This window comes from Crinia signifera, unplaced genomic scaffold (assembly GCF_055691185.1).
Source record: "Crinia signifera unplaced genomic scaffold, ASM5569118v1 HAP2_SCAFFOLD_498, whole genome shotgun sequence".
Lineage (NCBI taxonomy): Eukaryota > Metazoa > Chordata > Amphibia > Anura > Myobatrachidae > Crinia > Crinia signifera.
Genome location: NW_028142391.1, coordinates 46,767 through 70,707, shown reverse-complemented (window position 1 = coordinate 70,707; position 23,941 = coordinate 46,767). Strand labels below are relative to the sequence as shown.

General features: G+C 48.5%; 1 protein-coding gene across 1 annotated transcript in view; it reads left to right on the top strand.

Annotated features, from left to right (window-relative positions):
* Positions 1-1,078: 1,078 nt before the first annotated feature.
* LOC146055579 (synaptic vesicular amine transporter-like) overlaps positions 1,079-23,941 on the top strand; it is a gene marked incomplete at its 3' end in the record, with an annotated part of 60,974 nt that continues 38,111 nt past the window's right edge. The window contains exons 1-2 of the mRNA XM_083168299.1: positions 1,079-1,117; positions 7,770-7,853. Coding sequence (XP_083024425.1) covers positions 1,099-1,117; positions 7,770-7,853 — 103 coding nt within the window. The remainder of the gene's footprint in view (positions 1,118-7,769; positions 7,854-23,941) is intronic.

The following is a 23,941-nucleotide window of genomic DNA, read 5'->3' as shown; positions in this document are numbered from 1 at the left end:
TAAGTGCCCCCTCCCATACTGCAATGTGTACTGTGTGGGGTACTAGTGCCGGGGTGGGGGAGGGGGTGCTTGATTCTGCATCATGTTCCTGTCCACAGTCAGTAAGTGCCCCCTCCCATACTGCAATGTGTACTGTGTGGGGGTACTAGTGCCCGGGTGGGGGTGGGGTGCTGGATTCTGCATCATGTTCCTGTGCACAGTCAGTAAGTGCCCCCTCCCATACTGCAATGTGTACTGTGTGGGGTACTAGTGCCCGGGTGGGGGAGGGGTGCTGGATTCTGCATCATGTTCCTGTCCACAGTCAGTAAGTGCCCCCTCCCATACTGCAATGTGTACTGTGTGGGGTACTAGTGCCCGGGTGGGGGAGGGGTGCTGGATTCTGCATCATGTTCCTGTCCACAGTCAGTAAGTGCCCCCTCCCATACTGCAATGTGTACTGTGTGGAGTACTAGTGCCCGGGTGGGGGAGGGGGTGCTGGATTCTGCATCATGTTCCTGTCCACAGTCAGTAAGTGCCCCCTCCCATACTGCAATGTGTACTGTGTGGGGGTAATAGTGCCCAGGTGGGGGTGGGGGTGCTGGATTCTGCATCATGTTCCTGTCCACAGTCAGTAAGTGCCCCCTCCCATACTGCAATGTGTACTGTGTGGGGTACTAGTGCCCGGGTGGGGGAGGGGTGCTGGATTCTGCATCATGTTCCTGTCCACAGTCAGTAAGTGCCCCCTCCCATACTGCAGTGTGTACTGTGTGGGGTACTAGTGCCCAGGTGGGGGAGGGGTGCTGGATTCTGCATCATGTTCCTGTCCACAGTCAGTAAGTGCCCCCTCCCATACTGCAATGTGTACTGTGTGGGGTACTAGTGCCCTGGTGGGGGAGGAGTGCTGGATTCTGCATCATGTTCCTGTCCACAGTCAGTAAGTGCCCCCTCCCATACTGCAATGTGTACTGTGTGGGGTACTAGTGCCCGGGTGGGGGAGGGGTGCTGGATTCTGCATCATGTTCCTGTCCACAGTCAGTAAGTGCCCCCTCCCATACTGCAATGTGTACTGTGTGGGGTACTAGTGCCCGGGCGGGGGGGAGGGGTGCTGGATTCTGCATCATGTTCCTGTCCACAGTCAGTAAGTGCCCCCTCCCATACTGCAATGTGTACTGTGTGTGTTGCCCAGAAGGGGCCAGGTTTACAAACTGCTGTGCCGGAGCCGGCTGGGACATCTTCCTGGTGTGTCACTCACATGGGTGAGGGCAAGAGGCTGCTGTGCCCAGTTAGGACATCTTCCTGGTGTGTCACTCACATGGGGGAGGGGAAGAGGCTGCTGTGCCCGGCTGGGACATCTTCCTGGTGTGTCAATCACATGGGGGAGGGCAAGAGGCTGCTGTGCCCGGCTGGGACATCTTCCTGGTGTGTCACTGACATGGGGGAGGGGAAGAGGCTGCTGTGCCCGGCTGGGACATCTTCCTGGTGTGTCACTCACATGAGGGAGGGGAAGAGGCTGCTGTGCCCGGCTGGGACATCTTCCTGGTGTGTCACTCACATGGGGGAGGGGAAGAGGCTGCTGTGCCGGATCGGAGACATCTTCCTGGTGTGTCACTGACATGGGGGAGGGGAGAAGCTGCTGTGTCGGAGCTGAGACATCTTCCTGGTGTGTCACTCACATGGGGGAGGGGAAGAGGCTGCTGTGCCGGAGTGGAGACATCTTCCTGGTGTGTCACTCACATGGGGGAGGGGAAGAGGCTGCTGTGCCGGAGCTGAGACATCTTCCTGGTGTGTCACTCACATGGGGGAGGGGAAGAGGCTGCTGTGCCGGAGCTGAGACATCTTCCTGGTGTGTCACTCACATGGGGGAGGGGAAGAGGCTGCTGTGCCGGAGCTGAGACTTCTTCCTGGTGTGTCACTCACATGGGGGAGGGGAAGAGGCTACTGTGCCGGAGCTGAGACATCTTCCTGGTGTGTCACTGACATGGGGGAGGGGAAGAGGCTGCTGTGCCGGAGCTGAGACATCTTCCTGGTGTGTCACTGACATGGGGGAGGGGAAGAGGCTGCTGTGCCGGAGCTGAGACATCTTCCTGGTGTGTCACTGACATGGGGGAGGGGAGAAGCTGCTGTGCCGGAGCGGAGACATCTTCCTGGTGTGTCACTCACATGGGGGAGGGGTAAGAGGCTCCTGTGCCGGAGCTGAGACATCTTCCTGGTGTGTCACTGACATGGGGGAGGGGAGAAGCTGCTGTGCCCGGCTGGGACATATTCCTGGTGTGTCACTGACATGGGGGAGGGTAAGAGGCTGCTGTGCCGGAGCTGAGACATTTTCCTGGTGTGTCACTGACATGGGGGAGGGGAAGAGGCTGCTGTGCCGGAGCTGAGACATTTTCCTGGTGTGTCACTGACATGGGGGAGGGGAAGAGGCTGCTGTGCCGGAGCTGAGACATCTTCCTGGTGTGTCACTGACATGGGGGAGGGGAGAAGCTGCTGTGTCGGAGCTGAGACATCTTCCTGGTGTGTCACTCACATGGGGGAGGGGAAGAGGCTGCTGTGCCGGAGCGGAGACATCTTCCTAGTGTGTCACTCACATGGGGGAGGGTAAGAGGCTCCTGTGCCCGGCTGGGACATATTCCTGGTGTGTCACTGACATGGGGGAGGGTAAGAGGCTGCTGTGCCGGAGCTGAGACATTTTCCTGGTGTGTCACTGACATGGGGGAGGGGAAGAGGCTGCTGTGCCGGAGCTGAGACATTTTCCTGGTGTGTCACTGACATGGGGGAGGGGAAGAGGCTGCTGTGCCGGAGCTGAGACATCTTCCTGGTGTGTCACTGACATGGGGGAGGGGAGAAGCTGCTGTGTCGGAGCTGAGACATCTTCCTGGTGTGTCACTCACATGGGGGAGGGGAAGAGGCTGCTGTGCCGGAGCGGAGACATCTTCCTAGTGTGTCACTCACATGGGGGAGGGGAAGAGGCTGCTGTGCCGGAGCTGAGACATCTTCCTGGTGTGTCACTGACATGGGGGAGGGGAAGAGGCTGCTGTGCCGGAGCGGAGACATCTTCCTGGTGTGTCACTCACATGGGGGAGGGGAAGAGGCTGCTGTGCCGGAGCTGAGACATCTTCCTGCTGTGTCACTGACATGGGGGAGGGTAAGAGGCTCCTGTGCCCGGCTGAGACATATTCCTGGTGTGTCACTCACATGGGGGAGGGGAAGAGGCTGCTGTGCCCGACTGGGACATCTTCCTGGTGTGTCACTCACATGGGGGAGGGTAAGAGGCTCCTGTGCCCGGCTGGGACATCTTCCTGGTGTGTCACTCACATGGGGGAGGGGAAGAGGCTCCTGTGCCCGACTGGGACATCTTCCTGGTGTGTCACTCAAATGGGGAGGGCAAGAGGCTGCTGTGCCCAGTTAGGACATCTTCCTGGTGTGTCACTCACATGGGGGAGGGGAAGAGGCTGCTGTGCCCGGCTGGGACATCTTCCTGGTGTGTCACTTACATGGGGGAGGGGAAGAGGCTCCTGTGCCGGAGCTGAGACATCTTCCTGGTGTGTCACTCACATGGGGGAGGGGAAGAGGCTGCTGTGCCGGAGCTGAGACATCTTCCTGGTGTGTCACTGACATGGGGGAGGGTAAGAGGCTCCTGTGCCCGGCTGAGACTTATTCCTGGTGTGTCACTGACATGGGGGAGGGGAAGAGGCTGCTGTGCCGGAGCTGAGACATCTTCCTGGTGTGTCACTCACATGGGGGAGGGGAGAAGCTGCTGTGTCGGAGCTGAGACATCTTCCTGGTGTGTCACTCACATGGGTGAGGGTAAGAGGCTCCTGTGCCCGGCTGGGACATCTTCCTGGTGTGTCACTGACATGGGGGAGGGGGAAGAGGCTGCTGTGCCCGGCTGGGACATCTTCCTGGTGTGTCACTCACATGGGGGAGGGGAAGAGGCTCCTGTGCCGGAGCTGAGACATCTTCCTGGTGTGTCACTCACATGGGGGAGGGGAAGAGGCTGCTGTGCCGGAGCTGAGACATCTTCCTGGTGTGTCACTGACATGGGGGAGGGTAAGAGGCTCCTGTGCCCGGCTGAGACTTATTCCTGGTGTGTCACTGACATGGGGGAGGGGAAGAGGCTGCTGTGCCGGAGCTGAGACATCTTCCTGGTGTGTCACTCACATGGGGGAGGGGAGAAGCTGCTGTGTCGGAGCTGAGACATCTTCCTGGTGTGTCACTCACATGGGTGAGGGTAAGAGGCTCCTGTGCCCGGCTGGGACATCTTCCTGGTGTGTCACTGACATGGGGGAGGGGGAAGAGGCTGCTGTGCCGGAGCGGAGACATCTTCCTGGTGTGTCACTCACATGGGGGAGGGGAAGAGGCTGCTGTGCCGGAGCGGAGACATCTTCCTGGTGTGTCACTCACATGGGGTAGGGGAAGAGGCTGCTGTGCTGGAGCTGAGACATCTTCCTGGTGTGTCACTGACATGGGTGAGGGTAAGAGGCTCCTGTGCCCGGCTGGGACATCTTCCTGGTGTGTCACTCACATGGGGGAGGGGAAGAGGCTGCTGTGCCGGAGCGGAGACATCTTCCTGGTGTGTCACTCACATGGGGGAGGGGAAGAGGCTGCTGTGCCGGAGCTGAGACATCTTCCTAGTGTGTCACTCACATGGGGGAGGGGAAAAGGCTGCTGTGCCGGAGCTGAGACATCTTCCTGGTGTGTCACATGGGGGAGGGGAAGAGGCTGCTGTGCCCGGCTGGGACATCTTCCTGGTGTGTCACTCACATGGGGGAGGGGAAGAGGCTGCTGTGCCGGAGCTGAGACATCTTCCTGGTGTGTCACTGACATGGGGGAGGGGAAGAGGCTGCTGTGCCGGAGCTGAGACATCTTCATGGTGTGTCACTGACATGGGGGAGGGGAGAAGCTGCTGTGTCGGAGCTGAGACATCTTCCTGGTGTGTCACTGACATGGGGGAGGGGAAGAGGCTGCTGTGCTGGAGCTGAGACATCTTCCTGGTGTGTCACTCACATGGGGGAGGGGAAGAGGCTGCTGTGCTGGAGCTGAGACATCTTCCTGGTGTGTCACTCACATGGGGGAGGGGGAAGAGGCTGCTGTGCCCGGCTGGGACATCTTCCTGGTGTGTCACTCACATGGGGGAGGGGAAGAGGCTGCTGTGCCCGGCTGGGACATCTTCCTGGTGTGTCACTCACATGGGTGAGGGCAAGAGGCTGCTGTGCCCAGCTCGGACATCTTCCTGGTGTGTCACTCACATGGGGGAGGGGAAGAGGCTGCTGTCCCCGGCTGGGACATCTTCCTGGTGTGTCACTCACATGGGGGAGGGGAAGAGGCTGCTGTGCCCGGCTCGGACATCTTCCTGGTGTGTCACTCACATGGGGGAGGGGAAGAGGCTGCTGTGCCCGGCTGGGACATCTTCCTGGTGTGTCACTCACATGGGGGAGGGGAAGAGGCTGCTGTGCCCGGCTGGGACATCTTCCTGGTGTGTCACTCACATGGGGGAGGGGAGAAGCTGCTGTGCCGGAGCTGGGACTTCTTCCTGGTGTGTCACTCACATGGGGGAGGGGAAGAGGCTGCTGTGCCCGGCTGGGACATCTTCCTGGTGTGTCACTAACATGGGGGAGGGTAAGAGGCTGCTGTGCCCAGTTAGGACATCTTCCTGGTGTGTCACTCACATGGGGGAGGGGAAGAGGCTGCTGTGCCCGGCTGGGACATCTTCCTGGTGTGTCAATCACATGGGGGAGGGGAAGAGGCTCCTGTGCCCGGCTGGGACATCTTCCTGGTGTGTCACTCACATGGGGGAGGGGGAAGAGGCTGCTGTGCCCGGCTGGGACATCTTCCTGGTGTGTCACTCACATGGGTGAGGGCAGGAGGCTGCTGTGCCCGGCTCGGACATCTTCCTGGTGTGTCACTGACATGGGGGAGGGGAAGAGGCTGCTGTGCTGGAGCTGAGACATCTTCCTGGTGTGTCACTGACATGGGGGAGGGGAAGAGGCTGCTGTGCCGGAGCTGAGACATCTTCCTGGTGTGTCACTCACATGGGGGAGGGGAAGAGGCTGCTGTGCCCGGCTGGGACATCTTCCTGGTGTGTCACTGACATGGGGGAGGGGAGAAGCTGCTGTGTCGGAGCTGAGACATCTTCCTGGTGTGTCACTCACATGGGGGAGGGGAAGAGGCTGCTGTGCCGGAGCGGAGACATCTTCCTGGTGTGTCACTCACATGGGGGAGGGGAAGAGGCTGCTGTGCCGGAGCGGAGACATCTTCCTGGTGTGTCACTCACATGGGGGAGGGGAAGAGGCTGCTGTGCCCGGCTGGGACATCTTCCTGGTGTGTCACTCACATGGGGGAGGGGAAGAGGCTGCTGTGCCCGGCTGGGACATCTTCCTGGTGTGTCACTCACATGGGGGAGGGGAAGAGGCTGCTGTGCCGGAGCGGAGACATCTTCCTGGTGTGTCACTCACATGGGGGAGGGGAAGAGGCTGCTGTGCCCGGCTGGGACATCTTCCTGGTGTGTCACTCACATGTGGAGGGGAAGAGGCTGCTGTGCCCAGTTAGGACATCTTCCTGGTGTGTCACTCACATGGGGGAGGGGAGAAGCTGCTGTGTCGGAGCTGAGACATCTTCCTGGTGTGTCACTCACATGAGGAGGGGAAGAGGCTGCTGTGCCCAGTTAGGACATCTTCCTGGTGTGTCACTCACATGAGGAGGGGAAGAGGCTGCTGTGCCCAGTTAGGACATCTTCCTGGTGTGTCACTCACATGGGTGAGGGCAAGAGGCTGCTGTGCCCAGTTAGGACATCTTCCTGGTGTGTCACTCACATGGGGGCGGGGAAGAGGCTGCTGTGCCCGGCTCGGACATATTCCTGGTGTGTCACTGACATGGGGGAGGGGAGAAGCTGCTGTGTCAGAGCTGAGACATCTTCCTGGTGTGTCACTCACATGGGGGAGGGTAAGAGGCTGCTGTGCCGGAGCTGAGACATCTTCCTGGTGTGTCACTCACATGGGGGAGGGGAAGAGGCTGCTGTGCCCGGCTGTGACATCTTCCTGGTGTGTCACTCACATGGGGGAGGGGAAGAGGCTGCTGTGCAGGAGCTGAGACATCTTCCTGGTGTGTCACTGACATGGGGGAGGGGAAGAGGCTGCTGTGCCGGAGCTGAGACATCTTCCTGGTGTGTCACTCACATGGGGGAGGGGAAGAGGCTGCTGTGTCGGAGCTGAGACATCTTCCTGGTGTGTCACTGACATGGGGGAGGGGAAGAGGCTGCTGTGCCGGAGCTGAGACATCTTCCTGGTGTATCACTCACATGGGGGAGGGGAAGAGGCTGCTGTGTCGGAGCTGAGACATCTTCCTGGTGTGTCACTGACATGGGGGAGGGGAAGAGGCTGCTGTGCCGGAGCTGAGACATCTTCCTGGTGTGTCACTCACATGGGGGAGGGGAAGAGGCTGCTGTGCCGGAGCTGAGACATCTTCCTGGTGTGTCACTCACATGGGGGAGGGGAAGAGGCTGCTGTGCCGGAGCTGAGACATCTTCCTGGTGTGTCACTCACATGGGGGAGGGGAAGAGGCTGCTGTGCCGGAGCTGAGACATCTTCCTGGTGTGTCACTCACATGGGGGAGGGGAAGAGGCTGCTGTGTCAATGTTGAGCACCTCACAGACAGTAAAACATAATGCTTATACTGTAATCCAGTACTGAGGCACCCTATAAACCATGGTGCCCCTAGGGGGTGGCATAGGTTTGGCTGGGGGTAGAGCCGGTGTGGTCACATGATTTGTCACGTGTCCTTTCATCTCTCCATAGTGTTTGCCTTCTCTGGGACCTATACATTACTGTTCATAGCAAGATCAATGCAAGGAGTCGGATCATCCTGTTCTTCTGTCGCAGGTACTGCTACATATACGTAGATGTATACCTCAGTGCCTCACCTTCATCAAACCCCATACCTCAGTGCCTCACCTTCATCTAACCCCATACCTGTGCCTCACCTTCATCTAACCCCATACCTCAGTGCCTTACCATCATCTAACCCCATACCGCAGTGCCTCACCTTCATCTAACATCATTCCTCAGTGCCTCACCTTCATCAAACCCCATACCTCAGTGCCTCACCTTCATCTAACCCCCATACCTCAGTGCCTCACCTTCATCTAACCCAATACCTCAGTGCTGCACCGTCATCTAACCCCATACCTCAGTGCCTCACCTTCATCAAACCCCATACCTCACCTTCATCAAACCCCATACCTCAGTACCTCACCTTCATCTAACCCCATACCTCAGTGCTGCACCATCATCTAACCCCATACCTCAGTGCCTCACCTTCATCTAACCCCATACCTTAGTGCTGCACCATCATCTAACCCCATACCTCAGTACCTCACCTTCATCTAACCCCATACCTCAGTACCTCACCTTCATCAAACCCCATACCTCAGTACCTCACCTTAATCTAACCCCATACCTCAGTGCTGCACCATCATCTAACCCCATACCTCAGTGCTGCACCATCATCTAACCCCATACCTCAGTGCCTCACCTTCATCTAACCCCATACCTTAGTGCTGCACCATCATCTAACCCCATACCTCAGTACCTCACCTTCATCTAACCCCATACCTCAGTGCTGCACCATCATCTAACCCCATACCTCAGTACCTCACCTTCATCTAACCCCATACCTCAGTGCTGCACCATCATCTAACCCCATACCTCAGTACCTCACCTTCATCTAACCCCATACCTCAGTGCTTCACCATCATCTAACAAAATACAGCAGTACTTCCCCTTCATCAAACCCCATACCTCAGTGCCTCACCTTCATCTAACCCCATACCTCAGTGCCTCACCTTCATCTAACCCCATACCTCAGTGCCTCACCTTCATCTAACCCAATACCTCAGTGCCTCACCTTCATCTAACCCCATACCTCAGTACCTCACCTTCATCTAACCCCATACCTCAGTGCTGCACCATCATCTAACCCCATACCTCAGTACCTCACCTTCATCTAACCCCATACCTCAGTGCTGCACCATCATCTAACAAAATACAGCAGTACTTCCCCTTCATCAAACCCCATACCTCAGTGCCTCACCTTCATCTAACCCCATACCTCAGTGCCTCACCTTCATCTAACCCCATACCTCAGTGCTGCACCATCATCTAACCCCATACCTCAGTACCTCACCTTCATCTAACCCCATACCTCAGTGCTGCACCATCATCTAACCCCATACCTCAGTACCTCACCTTCATCTAACCCCATACCTCAGTGCTTCACCTTCATCTAACCAAATACCTCAGTACCTCACCTTCATCTAACCCCATACCTCAGTGCTGCACCATCATCTAACCCCATACCTCAGTACCTCACCTTCATCTAACCCCATACCGCAGTGCCTCACCTTCATCTAACATCATTCCTCAGTGCCTCACCTTCATCAAACCCCATACCTCAGTGCCTCACCTTCATCTAACCCCCATACCTCAGTGCCTCACCTTCATCTAACCCAATACCTCAGTGCTGCACCGTCATCTAACCCCATACCTCAGTGCCTCACCTTCATCAAACCCCATACCTCAGTACCTCACCTTCATCAAACCCCATACCTCAGTACCTCACCTTCATCTAACCCCATACCTCAGTGCTGCACCATCATCTAACCCCATACCTCAGTGCCTCACCTTCATCTAACCCCATACCTTAGTGCTGCACCATCATCTAACCCCATACCTCAGTACCTCACCTTCATCTAACCCCATACCTCAGTACCTCACCTTCATCAAACCCCATACCTCAGTACCTCACCTTAATCTAACCCCATACCTCAGTGCTGCACCATCATCTAACCCCATACCTCAGTGCTGCACCATCATCTAACCCCATACCTCAGTGCCTCACCTTCATCTAACCCCATACCTTAGTGCTGCACCATCATCTAACCCCATACCTCAGTACCTCACCTTCATCTAACCCCATACCTCAGTGCTGCACCATCATCTAACAAAATACAGCAGTACTTCCCCTTCATCAAACCCCATACCTCAGTGCCTCACCTTCATCTAACCCCATACCTCAGTGCCTCACCTTCATCTAACCCCATACCTCAGTGCTGCACCATCATCTAACCCCATACCTCAGTGCTGCACCACCATCTAACCCCATACCTCAGTGCTGCACCATCATCTAACCAAATACAGCAGTACTTCCCCTTCATCAAACCCCATACCTCAGTGCCTCACCTTCATCTAACCCCATACCTCAGTGCCTCACCATCATCTAACCCCATACCTCAGTACCTCACCTTCATCTAACCCCATACCTCAGTGCTGCACCATCATCTAACCCCATACCTCAGTACCTCACCTTCATCTAACCCCATACCTCAGTACCTCACCTTCATCTAACCCCATACCTCAGTACCTCACATTCATCTAACCCCATACCTCAGTGCTGCACCATCATCTAACCAAATACAGCAGTACTTCCCCTTCATCAAACCCCATACCTCAGTGCCTCACCTTCATCTAACCCCATACCTCAGTGCCTCACCATCATCTAATCCCATACCTCAGTACCTCACCTTCATCTAACCCCATACCTCAGTGCTTCACCTTCATCTAACCAAATACAGCAGTACTTCCCCTTCATCAAACCCCATACCTCAGTACCTCACATTCATCTAACCCCATACCTCAGTGCTGCACCATCATCTAACCAAATACAGCAGTACTTCCCCTTCATCAAACCCCATACCTCAGTGCCTCACCTTCATCTAACCCCATACCTCAGTGCCTCACCATCATCTAATCCCATACCTCAGTACCTCACCTTCATCTAACCCCATACCTCAGTGCTGCACCATCATCTAACCCTATACCTCAGTGCTTCACCTTCATCTAACCAAATACAGCAGTACTTCCCCTTCATCAAACCCCATACCTCAGTGCCTCACCTTCATCAACATCTGGAGGGCCGGTGTTGCCCAGCCCTGATCTAACCAAATACAGCAGTACTCCCCCTTCATGTAAACGCATACCTCAGGGCCTCACCTTCATATAGCTACATACCTCAGTGCATCTAATCATCTATCCACATGCCTCGGTGCCTCACCATCATCTGGAGGGGGCCAATAATGGGGACAGATCATAATAGGGACGTAGTGAGTGACGGTAATGGTGGGGGCCAGTAATGGGGGCATAGGGTAATAGTGAGGGACGTTAATGGTGTGGTCCAGTGATGGGGACAGATAGTAATGGGGGACATAGGATAAGAGTGAGGGACGGTATTGGTGAGGGCCAGTGATGGGGACAGATAGTAATGAAGGACATAGGGTAATAGTCCGGGACGGTAATGGTGAGGGCCAGTGATGGGGACAGATAGTAATGAAGGACATAGAGTAATAGTCCGGGACGGTAATGGTGGGGGCCAGTGATGGGGACAGATAGTAATGAAGGACATAGGGTAATAGTCCGGGACGGTAATGATGGGGGCCAGTGATGTGGACAGATAGTAATTGGGGACATATGGTAATAGTGAGGGACGGTACTGGTGGGTCCCAGTGATGGGGACATATAGTAATGAGGGGCATATGGTAACAGTGAGGGACGGTATTGGTGGGATAGTTATGGCAATGTGTGGTGATGGATAGTAACAGTGATGTATAGTCATGGCAATGTGTGGTGATGGATAGTAACATTGGTGGATAGTCATGGCAATGTATGTGGTGATGGATAGTAACGGTGGTGTGTAGCCATGGCAATGTGTGGTGATGGATAATAACGGTGGTGTGTAGTCATGGCAATGTGTAGTGATGGATAGTAACGGTGGTGTGTAGTCATGGCAATGTGTGGTGATAGATAGTAACGGTGGTGTGTAGTCATGGCAATGTGTGGTGATGGATAATAACGGTGGTGTGTAGTCATGGCAATGTGTGGTGATGGATAGTTATGGTGGTGTGTAGTCATGGCAATGTGTGGTGATGGATAGTTATGGTGGTGGATAGTCATGGCAATGTGTGGTGATGGATAGTTATGGTGGTGGATAGTCATGGCAATGTGTGGTGATGGATAGTAACAGTGGTGTGTAGTCATGGCAATGTGTGGTGATGGATAGTTATGGTGGTGGATAGTCATGGCAATGTATGTGGTGATGGATAATAACGGTGGTGTGTAGTCATGGCAATGTGTGGTGATGGATAATAACGGTGGTGTGTAGTCATGGCAATGTGTGGTGATGGATAGTAACGGTGGTGTGTAGTCATGGCAATGTGTGGTGATGGATAATAACGGTGGTGTGTAGTCATGGCAATGTGTGGTGATGGATAGTAACGGTGGTGTGTAGTCATGGCAATGTGTGGTGATGGATAGTTATGGTGGTGTGTAGTCATGGCAATGTGTGGTGATGGATAGTTATGGTGGTGTGTAGTCATGGCAATGTGTGGTGATGGATAGTAACGGTGGTGTGTAGTCATGGCAATGTGTGGTGATGGATAGTTATGGTGGTGTGTAGTCATGGCAATGTGTGGTGATGGATAGTAACGGTGGTATGTAGTCATGGCAATGTGTGGTGATGGATAGTAACAGTGGTGTGTAGTCATCGCAATGTATATGGTGATGGATAGTAACGGTGGTATGTAGTCATGGCAATGTGTGGTGATGGATAGTAACGGTGGTGTGTAGTCATGGCAATGTATGGTGATGGATAATAACGGTGGTGTGTAGTCATGGCAATGTATGGTGATGGATAGTTATGGTGGTGTGTAGTCATGGCAATGTGTGGTGATGGATAGTAACGGTGGTGTGTAGTCATGGCAATGTATGGTGATGGATAATAACGGTGGTGTGTAGTCATGGCAATGTATGGTGATGGATAGTTATGGTGGTGTGTAGTCATGGCAATGTGTGGTGATGGATAGTAATGGTGGTGGATAGTCATGGCAATGTGTGGTGATGGATAGTAACGGTGGTGTGTAGTCATGGCAATGTGTGGTGATGGATAGTTATGGTGGTGTGTAGTCATGGCAATGTGTGGTGATGGATAGTAATGGTGGTGGATAGTCTTGGCAATGTGTGGTGATGGATAGTTATGGTGGTGGATAGTCATGGCAATGTGTGGTGATGGATAGTAACGGTGGTGTGTAGTCATGGCAATGTATATGGTGATGGATAGTAACGGTGGTATGTAGTCATGGCAATGTGTGGTGATGGATAGTAACGGTGGTGTGTAGTCATGGCAATGTATGGTGATGGATAGTAACGGTGGTGTGTAGTCATGGCAATGTGTGGTGATGGATAGTAACGGTGGTGTGTAGTCATGGCAATGTATGGTGATGGATAATAACGGTGGTGTGTAGTCTTGGCAATGTGTGGTGATGGATAGTTATGGTGGTGGATAGTCATGGCAATGTGTGGTGATGGATAGTAACGGTGGTGTGTAGTCATGGCAATGTATATGGTGATGGATAGTAACGGTGGTATGTAGTCATGGCAATGTGTGGTGATGGATAGTTATGGTGGTGGATAGTCATGGCAATGTGTGGTGATGGATAGTAACGGTGGTGTGTAGTCTTGGCAATGTGTGGTGATGGATAGTAACGGTGGTGTGTAGTCATGGTAATGTATATGGTGATGGATAGTAACGGTGGTATGTAGTCATGGCAATGTGTGGTGATGGATAGTAACGGTGGTGTGTAGTCATGGCAATGTATGGTGATGGATAATAACGGTGGTGTGTAGTCATGGCAATGTGTGGTGATGGATAGTAACGGTGGTGTGTAGTCATGGCAATGTATGGTGATGGATAATAACGGTGGTGTGTAGTCATGGCAATGTGTGGTGATGGATAATAACGGTGGTGGACAGTCATGGCAATGTGTGGTGATGTGGGGTTTTGGATGTGAATCCACAAACTGGTCTGCGCTGTTGTTTGAGCGGCCCAATATGGAAGATAACTGTGGGGGTTGCTAGAAAGCAGGATATATCGGGCGCTTGTAAAGAATAAAAATAAAAAAATAAAAAAGAATTTTTCAAGACGGAGATTTTTTTGCGGTGGAGAGCGATAGGAATGGGAGAGATAGTCAACCAGATGGTTGCTGAGATTATTATTGGGGGTGCTGTTTGGAAAAGGCAAATGGAAATAAATGGAAGAAGGGGATAGGGGTGTAGCAATGAATAAAGAATAAAGATTGAATACAAATAATAATAATAATAAAAAATAATAATAAAAAAATAATAAGTAAAAATAAAAAATAATAAATATAAAAATAAAATTAACTGAGCTGAAAATAATGGTAATAATAAATCAAATTAGATAAACCAAATAAAATAGAATAAGAATGAATGAAAAATAAAGTAAAATTAAGTAGGAAAAGGGTTTTTCCGGGGGGCGTGACCACGGCGTACGTGAGGGAGTGAGCGTGTCCCTGCTTTCCCTGTGCCGCTGGCTGCCTGAAAATTATCCCCCTCTGCCTCGTGGAACGCCAAGCTAGCCCGGACGCCAGTGAGAGAGGCTACCTGGGCATAAGCTAGGGATCGTACCTGCAAGCCGGCCCTTGGTTGCGGAGGTCCTCGGCGGGTGCTGTCGGTGAGCGGTGGAAGGACTGGTGCCCTGACGCGGCTGGTGAGAGCAGCTGACGTCATCAGACGGGGACACTACCGGCTGGATAGCGGTACGTTGTGTGTAGCGGCGGCCGGTCAGCAGAGGAGACCGCAGAGACCCCGCACAGTGTGCCCACATAGTGATCCCCCACAGCGTAATAGTGCGCCCGTGGCTTTTGGTGGCAGCTTGAGCCCGGGCAGACAAGAGGAGGGGAGTCGCGGCGGGGAGGAAGCTGCTGCTTGGTGACCTGGGTGTGAGACAGGCACCAAGTATTGGTCTGGCTCCAACAACAGCGACTGAGCAACCCGGTGGCCCTGGCGATTTGAGGGCAAATAAAGTGCCTGTGTGGATTGGTGGAGGCGCTCTGGTCCCAGGGTGTGAGCTTGGGCCAGGAGCTGGAGGTGAGCACAGGTGGCAATATCAGGTCTGAGAACAAGTCAAAAGACTCTGGTGGATTGAAAGTTGCATCTGCCTGGAAGGAGATTTGCTGAGTATAAGCTGCAGGAGACTGAGACCTATTACTGGTGCAGCCGTGAGTACCATTTTAAACATTGACTGTATTATAAAGCAGGGTGCTATAAAACAAATAGCATGGGGAAAACTGGTCAAACAGCTGCGGCAGCGAGACTGGAGAAATACGCCCGGGCACAGTCCCAGGTAGGAACTAGTTCTCAACCTAATACCCCCATGAAAACCCCGGTAAAAAGTAGCAGCACGCCGCAACCTCCCGAAGTCACATTACAACAAGTGCTAGATGCTGTTAATAATTGTGAGATTCGTCTTAGGGATCAATTGAATCAAGTCCAATCCGACATGACTTTATTGAGAAATGATGTGCAAAAAACGTGCGAAAGAGTGTCTGAAGTGGAAAACCGTGTGTCGACATTAGAGGACACAGTCACACCTCTACATTCTCAGGTTAAAATTATGTCGGGTCAAATCACGGATATTCGCCAGAAATTATCTGACATGGAGGGCAGACTTCGACGGAATAATGTGCGATTTATTGGTTTCGAGGAGAGGGCGGAGGGAAATGAACCAGAAAAATTTCTGGAAGGCTGGTTAACCCAAATGTTTGGGAAAAATGCATTCTCTGCCCAGTTCGCGGTGGAGCGAGCCCATAGAATTCCGGGCCGCCCCCCGGTTCCAGGGGGTCCACCCTGTACCCTGATTGCCAAAATTCTCCATTTTAAGGATCGGAACAATATTCTGCGGATGGCCAGGGAAAAAAACCGATTGCATGTATAATGGGAAAAAAATCACCACATTCCCGGACTTTCCCATTGATGTCCAGAAAGAACGGGCGAAATATAAGGACATAAAATCAAGACTGAGAGAGTTGGGATTGAATTATTCAATGTTTTACCCATCTAAATTGCGAGTTGTGGTGGATGGTAGCACCAAATTCTTTGCATCCCCAGGTGAAGCGGCCAGTTGGCTGGATGAGTATCACCCAGGGAGAAAACAAGTGCTGGCCAAATAAATAGTGGAACGTGACACTGTTGTACGATGCCGAAAATAACATAGTATTAAGGTCGGTTGGGCGTCCTTCAGGGAGGGGGGGGGGGGAGAGTTATTTCACTGTGAGTAATGTGATAGGTATTAAGAAATAAAAATAAATGGATAAATAAATAAAAAAGGCAGCGATGTCACGGGGAAGGGGACGAGGCTCACTCTAGTGGTCATTAGTTAATTGCCCCCTGGGAGCAAACTATTAGGGGGAATAACATATAGTGGGATTTATTTTGGGTAATAGGTATGCCTAATGGGGTAGGTCATACAGGGAGGGGGGTGGGGTGTGTTGAGTGTTTATGTTATCTATGTGGGGGGAAGGATACAGATATGCCTAGGGGTGGGTGGCATATAGGGAGGGGGGAGGGGGGTAAATGTTGTAAATGTTGTAATGTGCATGTAGAAATATTGAAGAGGACAATGGGGTACCGTGATGTGATAGATGGAGTATTGATCCCTGTGGGGTATGATGGGGGAGCATGGTATGCATTAGAAATCACTTAAATATTAAATGGTTCGTATATTAACTTGGAATACGTGAGGTATGAATGACAAAATAAAGCGCTCTTTGGTCATGCGTCAGGTTAGACAAAGTAAAGCAGACATTGTATGTCTGACAGAAACCCACTTGACAGGAGTAAAACTGCTCACATTAAAAAGAGCCTGGGTGAGTCAGGCATACCATGCTCCCTTTACATCCTCTGCACGAGGTATATCCGTCCTAATTAAAAAATCTGTAACATTTGTTTGTAATAGAGTTAAGGTTGACCCAGGTGGTCGATATATTTTTTTGGACTGTGTGATTAACACTAAGCATATGCAACTACTTGCGGTCTACATACCACCTCCTTTTAACTTTGACGTATTGATAAGAGCTGCTGATTTTGTGGCTAATGCACCTGAGGCCCCAATAATATGCTTAGGGGATTTTAACAATGTGCTTGACCCTAAACTCGATAGATGGAAGAAATCCCAGATAGGAAACAACATCAATAGCAGTTCTAGAAATTTTTCCAATCTGATCAACGATCTAGGATGGGTGGATCCATGGAGAGCTAAAAATCCAGATGCAATCCAATATTCGTGCTTCTCTGCTTCCTATTTGGCCTTCTCTAGAATAGATTTGGTCTTGATATCCAGAGAACTATTACCACTTGTGGCAGAAGTGGGATATAAAACTAGGGGCATTTCAGACCACTCTCCCCTGGAAATAGAAATAGAGGAGCATAATGATAGAGGATGTGTCTTTTGGAGATTTAGCGCTACATGGCTAACTAATACTGAAGTAATGGGTGGTCTAACCGCACAATGGGGGGATTTTTGGGATATCAATAGGGGCTCAGCGCCTGAGATGATAACTTGGGATGCTTTTAAAGCATATGTAAGAGGCACCCTGAAAAAAAAAAAACAGCGAAATTAAAAGAATGAGTAGACAAAAGGTTATAGATCTTGAAAATAATTGTAATGAATGTGAAGCGAGATACCTAGCTATGGACACCCCTGAAACAAAAACAGAGTGGGATTGTGCGCGAGATAAATGGTTAGACTACATAAAAACTGACAATATAAAATATATGAAATTTAGTTCGCAGAGATGCTACGCCAACGCTGATAAAGCGGGTAGCTATTTGGCGTATTTGGCCCATGTTGATAATCCTTCAAACTCTATTCACAAGGTCCGTGACAAAAATGGGGTAATGCAGTACAAAACTGGAGATATAGGAGCAGTGTTTAGGGATTTTTTCGAAACACTCTACCTATCAAATTCGGTGTCGGACAAGGCACAAATACAGAATCTATTAAGTAAAATTAGTTTGCCAACCTTACAGGAGGAGGATAGGGACGATCTTGAAGCCCCCCTAAAGATAGAAGAAGTAATAGAGGCCATTTCGGCACTACCAGGGGGCAAGGCCCCGGGCCTAGATGGCATACCCATCGATGTTTATAAAAAACATACTGCATTTTTTGCGCCCCTGCTAATGGAGCTTTTCTCTTCCTGTTTTGAGAAAGGGCAATGCCCTCAGACCATGATGGAGGCCAGAATTATACTCTTGCTTAAGCAAGGGAAAGATCCTACAGACCCTGAGGCATATAGGCCCATTTCTTTGCTTCCGTCAGAGGCAAAAATCCTGGCAAAGATACTGGTGACAAGACTTAACAGATACATGGAGAAAATCATCCACCCTAACCAAACAGGGTTTCTACCGGGTAAATCAACATCCATAAACATAAGGAAGGTATTTAGACACCTCCAGATTCCACAAAATGTTATAAATAGCGCTGCAATAATGTCCTTAGATGCCATCAAGGCATTTGATGCAGTCGAATGGCTGTATCTATGGGAAGTCATGAAGGCATTTGGGTTTGGGTCAAATTTTATCAGGTGGACACAAATATTATACAGCAGTCCAACAGCTAGAGTGTCAGTTAACGGTTGGACCTCCACTGCCTTCTCCCTGCATAGAGGGACAAGGCAGGGATGTCCCCTTTCCCCAAGTCTGTTTTCTTTGGAGATTGAGCCTTTGGCCTGCGCCATAAGATCCTGCCCCGAAATTATAGGTTTTGATGCCGGATTATGTACTGATAAAATAGCATTATATGCCGATGACCTATTGATATTTTTATTAGATTATGCAAATTCAGCACCAATATTGCTGCGCTTAATCGAAACTCACGGCAAGATCTCTGGGTTTGGAATCAATATAAATAAATCTAGTATACTTGCTTTGAAGCAATTACCAATGAATGAGCCTCGTGAGATATTGCCGATTGGCTGGACTGAGTCCTTTAGGTATCTCGGGATTCGTATATCAAGGGATCCTTATGAATTCAGTCAGCTAAATGTGCAACCACTACTGGACTATATGGCAGTGAAATTTAAATCCTGGAGGAAACTAATGATTACGGTTACGGGTCGGATCAACCTGATAAAAATGATTATTTTGCCTAAGCTGTTATATGTTATACAGCAGTCGCCAGTATATTTGCCAGTCTCATTATTTAAAAGGATAAATAGCTTAGTATCGTCATTTATTTGGAATAATAAAAGGGTCAAAATACAGCTGAACACATTAATGCGGAAAAAGGAGCAAGGTGGGCTCGCCCTCCCTAATTTTAGAGTGTATTATCTAGCGGGGCAGTTAGTGCATATAAAAGAGTGGGTAATAGAACGGAATGATAATAGCCTTATTAAAATCATGTTAGCCCAGGGTGGTACAAAATGTACACCCCTACAATATCTACTGAAGGGTGGGGTCACTAATAAAGATCCGCCGCTTGTGGTACAAGCGGTAAAAATTTGGCGTGAGGCCAATAACCTGGTAAAATTCTCTGGCATTGAGATAGATCATCCAATACTAGACTACAAAAATTTTGAAGAGCTGAGGGTCCTTCAGCCGGATATAGTATGGAGACCATTTGGTGTGGTAGCCATTGGCCAATTGTACGGCCCTACAGGGCTGAAGTCATTTGCGCAGCTGGCTGAGGAATTCTCGCTCCCAAAATCCTTTTTTTTTCCGCTTTTTACAATTAAGAAATGCCCTTGAAGCTCAGTTTAAGAACACAATACCAGCCCTTTCGACCTCACCAATTAAAAAAGAATTGCAAAAGGGAGGGCAAAAGAAAGGGGTATCTAGATTGTATAGTTTGATACTGGACTCGATGTGTACAGATGGGTTGGATAAACTTTGCGAAAAATGGGTAGTAGATGTAGGATCATTCCGGATAGGTGAGTGGAAAATGGCCAAAGCATCGGTACAGTATGCGACAAACTCGATCAGAACACAGCAGGTGCAATTATACATCCTGCATAGATCCTACCTATCTATGACAAGGTTGGTAAATATGGGGGGTAGGTCATCTTCCCTATGTCCCAAATGTAAAAATGCAACTGGGTCATTTTGGCACCTGATCTGGGAATGTCCCGTGCTAGAAATTTTTTGGGGTAGAGTGATGAACACACTTGTGAACACGGGCATCCCCGAGTCCATTTTAAACCCAAAAAGCTGCATATTGAGTATATGTATAGATAAGACGGTGAACAAGTTTGACAGGGCATACATGTTTAATATGTGTGCCCTGGCAAAATTGATGATTGCTAGAACTTGGCTGTCAAAAGGGGGCCCAGAGTATGTGTCGTGGATAGCACTGGTCAAATATACTGTTGCACAAGAAAAATATATTTATTTAAGTAGAAACAACCTATGCACGTATAATAAAATTTGGCACAAATGGTTGGAGTCCAGTTATATAAATGATCCACCATAATTAATAAATAAAGATAGACAATCACAATATAAAAGTAGGTAAAGATTTTTTGTCGACATCACTTGGATAGGTGCACTAGGCTGGAGTTCAGTCATACATATGGCTCACTGTAAAGTAAAAAAAAAAAAAAAAAAAAATTATGTCACATAACTATAATACAACACAATATAAGTAAATTAAGAAAATATATATAAAAAAAAAAAAAGGAGATATTTATATTTAATAATTTTCAGATATAAACACCACAGTTTGTATGGAGCACTAAGTGGACTAATTATATAAAGATATTAGCCACAACGGCACTTAAGGAAAAATAACGAATACCCACGATGCACATATGGGTCAAGATTGATGCGCCTGCTTGCATATAACTCTGTACAAAGGGTAAGGGTCTAGGTAAAATGCGCAATCATATATATGCGTAAAGGTATAAATTTGGATACCAACTTAAACGCTAAAACTAAAATGGTAAATACTATACTGGCGCAAAAATAGGAGTAAAAAGCCTCCCATCTGCCTTTCAACAAACAGGAGTATAATAAACTTGTACCGTAACTCCTTCTCTTTAATATTCGCCTGCACAAGACAATGGGTGCAGGTACACTATGTCCTTTATCCTTCTTCTTGATATAAAATAGGGGGTATATTAGTTGCATGCACTAGTAATGTATTGTTGTAATGTAATGCTGTTCGTAAATGTATTTGTATTGTCTTTGTATTTGTGTATGGAACTGTGTGTAAGTCTCCCGGTTTGTACAGTTGTCTAAAAGTAACTTAAAATGTCAAAACCTGTTTAAACTGTAAAACCGGATTTTAAATGGTATAAAATAATAAAAATTCAATCTAAAAAAAAAAAAAATTAAGTAGGAAAAAATAAATAATAAAATTAAAAGTAATTGACGGACAAACAAAAAACACTTATTGCGGCATGTTTACAATCCTTTGTTTGAGAAGGTAAGGGGGGGAACAGTCCAGTATTTCTAACTCACCCTAACTAGTCCTGCCTGGGGTCCGTTTAGGTGGACGCTTCGGGCGGCAGCGGGCGGCAGCGGGCGGCACGGGTCCTGCGCTATTAATTGCCGGCTTTTGTCATGTAGCTTGTAGCGTGCGGCAGAGCGGCGGCTTGTAGCGGCTGTCAGACTTGGCTTGCTGCTGCTTCTGCTGGATCTTCTGGTCCCTCCTAGATACACATCCAACGTGTTTCACATCGGGTAGATGCTTTGTCAAGGATGACTGTGTTTGGGGCTTGCTGCTTTTTATAGCATGAAACTTTATTAGTTAAACGGAAGTGCCCAGAATAGCTTTTGCTTAATTCGGAGGCAACCTCATGGCTCTTTTTTCAAAGGTGATTAAAAATCTTTTCATGCGCAATAATTGACAAACAGTAAATAAAATATGACACACAAAAACAGAAAAAAGTACACAGAACATTGAAGAAGAATAAATATAAAATATATAAGGAAGGTGAATAGAAGGTGAATAAAAATAATAAAAAATAAAAATGAATATGAGTATATAAAACAATGACATTCATCACAAAATACAATAGCAATCACAGAACCATTGAAGAAATGCTACATAAACATTGGCATATATTAATGCTAGACGAACAACTAAAAGGAACTTTGACAAATAAACCTAAAGTTGTATATCGGAAGGCAAACAATTTAAAACAAGCACTAACGAGCAGCTACCTTCCAACAGAAAACAAGAAGAAAAAAACAACAAAAGGTTTTTTCCAATGCACCAAATGCACAGGATGCAAAAACCAACAAACAAGTACAAAACCAATCAAAGAATTTACATCAAACCGGAATAAAAAAGTCTTTCAAATAAATGATCAGCTCTCCTGCAACACCGAAGGGGCTATCTATCTTTTAGAATGTCCATGCGGCCATCAATATGTTGGGCAGACCAAGAGGAAATTAAAAACAAGGATCACAGAGCATATTTACAATATTAAAAGAGGACTGAAAACCCACAGCGTCTCTGCCCATTTTCTTGAAAGACATAATAAAGATCCGAGAGGCCTCACCTTTATGGGAATCCAGAACATAACCCCACATTGGAGAGGAGAGGATATAGTATCCACCTTAAAAAGGACAGAAACAAAATGGATCTATCTCCTGGACACCCTTGAGCCAAAGGGTCTAAATATTGACATTGAGCTCAAAGCATTTCTATGAAAAGAACCCCCCTGCAGATAAACTTCCCTCACACCTTCTTCTTTTTATTATTTTTATTCTTTTTGTTCTTTTGCTTTTTGTTCTTGCTTTTGTTTTTGTTTTTACTTATCTATTTATTTATATTTTGTTTGTTTTTTTGTTTTTGTTTTGTTACTTTTATTATTTCCATTTTAATCTTATTTTTATTTTTATTATTAATATTTTTTTATATACTCATATTCATTTTTATTTTTAATTATTTTTATTTACCTTCCTTATATATTTTATATTTATTCTTCTTCAATGTTCTGTGTACTTTTTTCTGTTTTTGTGTGTCATATTTTATTTACTGTTTGTCAATTATTGCGCATGAAAAGATTTTTAATCACCTTTGAAAAAAGAGCCATGAGGTTGCCTCCGAATTAAGCAAAAGCTATTCTGGGCACTTCCGTTTTACTAATAAAGTTTCATGCTATAAAAAGCAGCAAGCCCCAAACACAGTCATCCTTGACAAAGCATCTACCCGATGTGAAACGCGTTGGATGTGTATCTAGGAGGGACCAGAAGATCCAGCAGAACCAGCAGAAGCAGCAGCAAGCCAAGTCTGACAGCCGCTATAAGCCGCCGCTCTGCCGCACGCTACAAGCTACATGACAGAAGCCGGCAATTAATAGCGCAGGACCCGTGCCGCCCGCTGCCGCCCGGAGCGTCCACCTAAACGGACCCCAGGCAGGACTAGTTAGGGTGAGTTAGAAATACTGGACTGTTCCCCCCCCTTACCTTCTCAAACAAAGGATTGTAAACATGCCGCAATAAGTGTTTTTTGTTTGTCCGTCAATTACTTTTAGTTTTATTATTTATTTTTTCCTACTTAATTTTACTTTATTTTTCATTCATTCTTATTCTATTTTATTTGGTTTATCTAATTTGATTTATTATTACCATTATTTTCAGCTCAGTTAATTTTATTTTTATATTTATTTTTTATTTTTACTTATTATTTTTTTATTATTATTTTTTATTATTATTATTTGTATTCAATCTTTATTCTTTATTCATTGCTACACCCCTATCCCCTTCTTCCATTTATTTCCATTTGCCTTTTCCAAACAGCACCCCCAATAATAATCTCAGCAACCATCTGGTTGACTTTATCTCTCCCATTCCTATCGCTCTCCACCGCAAAAAAATCTCCGTCTTGAAAAATTCTTTTTTATTTTTTATTTTTATTCTTTACAAGCGCCCGATATATCCTGCTTTCTAGCAACCCCCACAATGTGTGGTGATGGATAGTAACGGTGGTGTGTAGTCATGGCAATGTGTGGTGATTAATACTTATGGTGGTGGATAGTCAAGGCAATGTGTGGTGATGGATAGTTATGGTGGTGGCTAGTCATGGCAATGTGTGGTGATGGATAGTAACGGTGGTG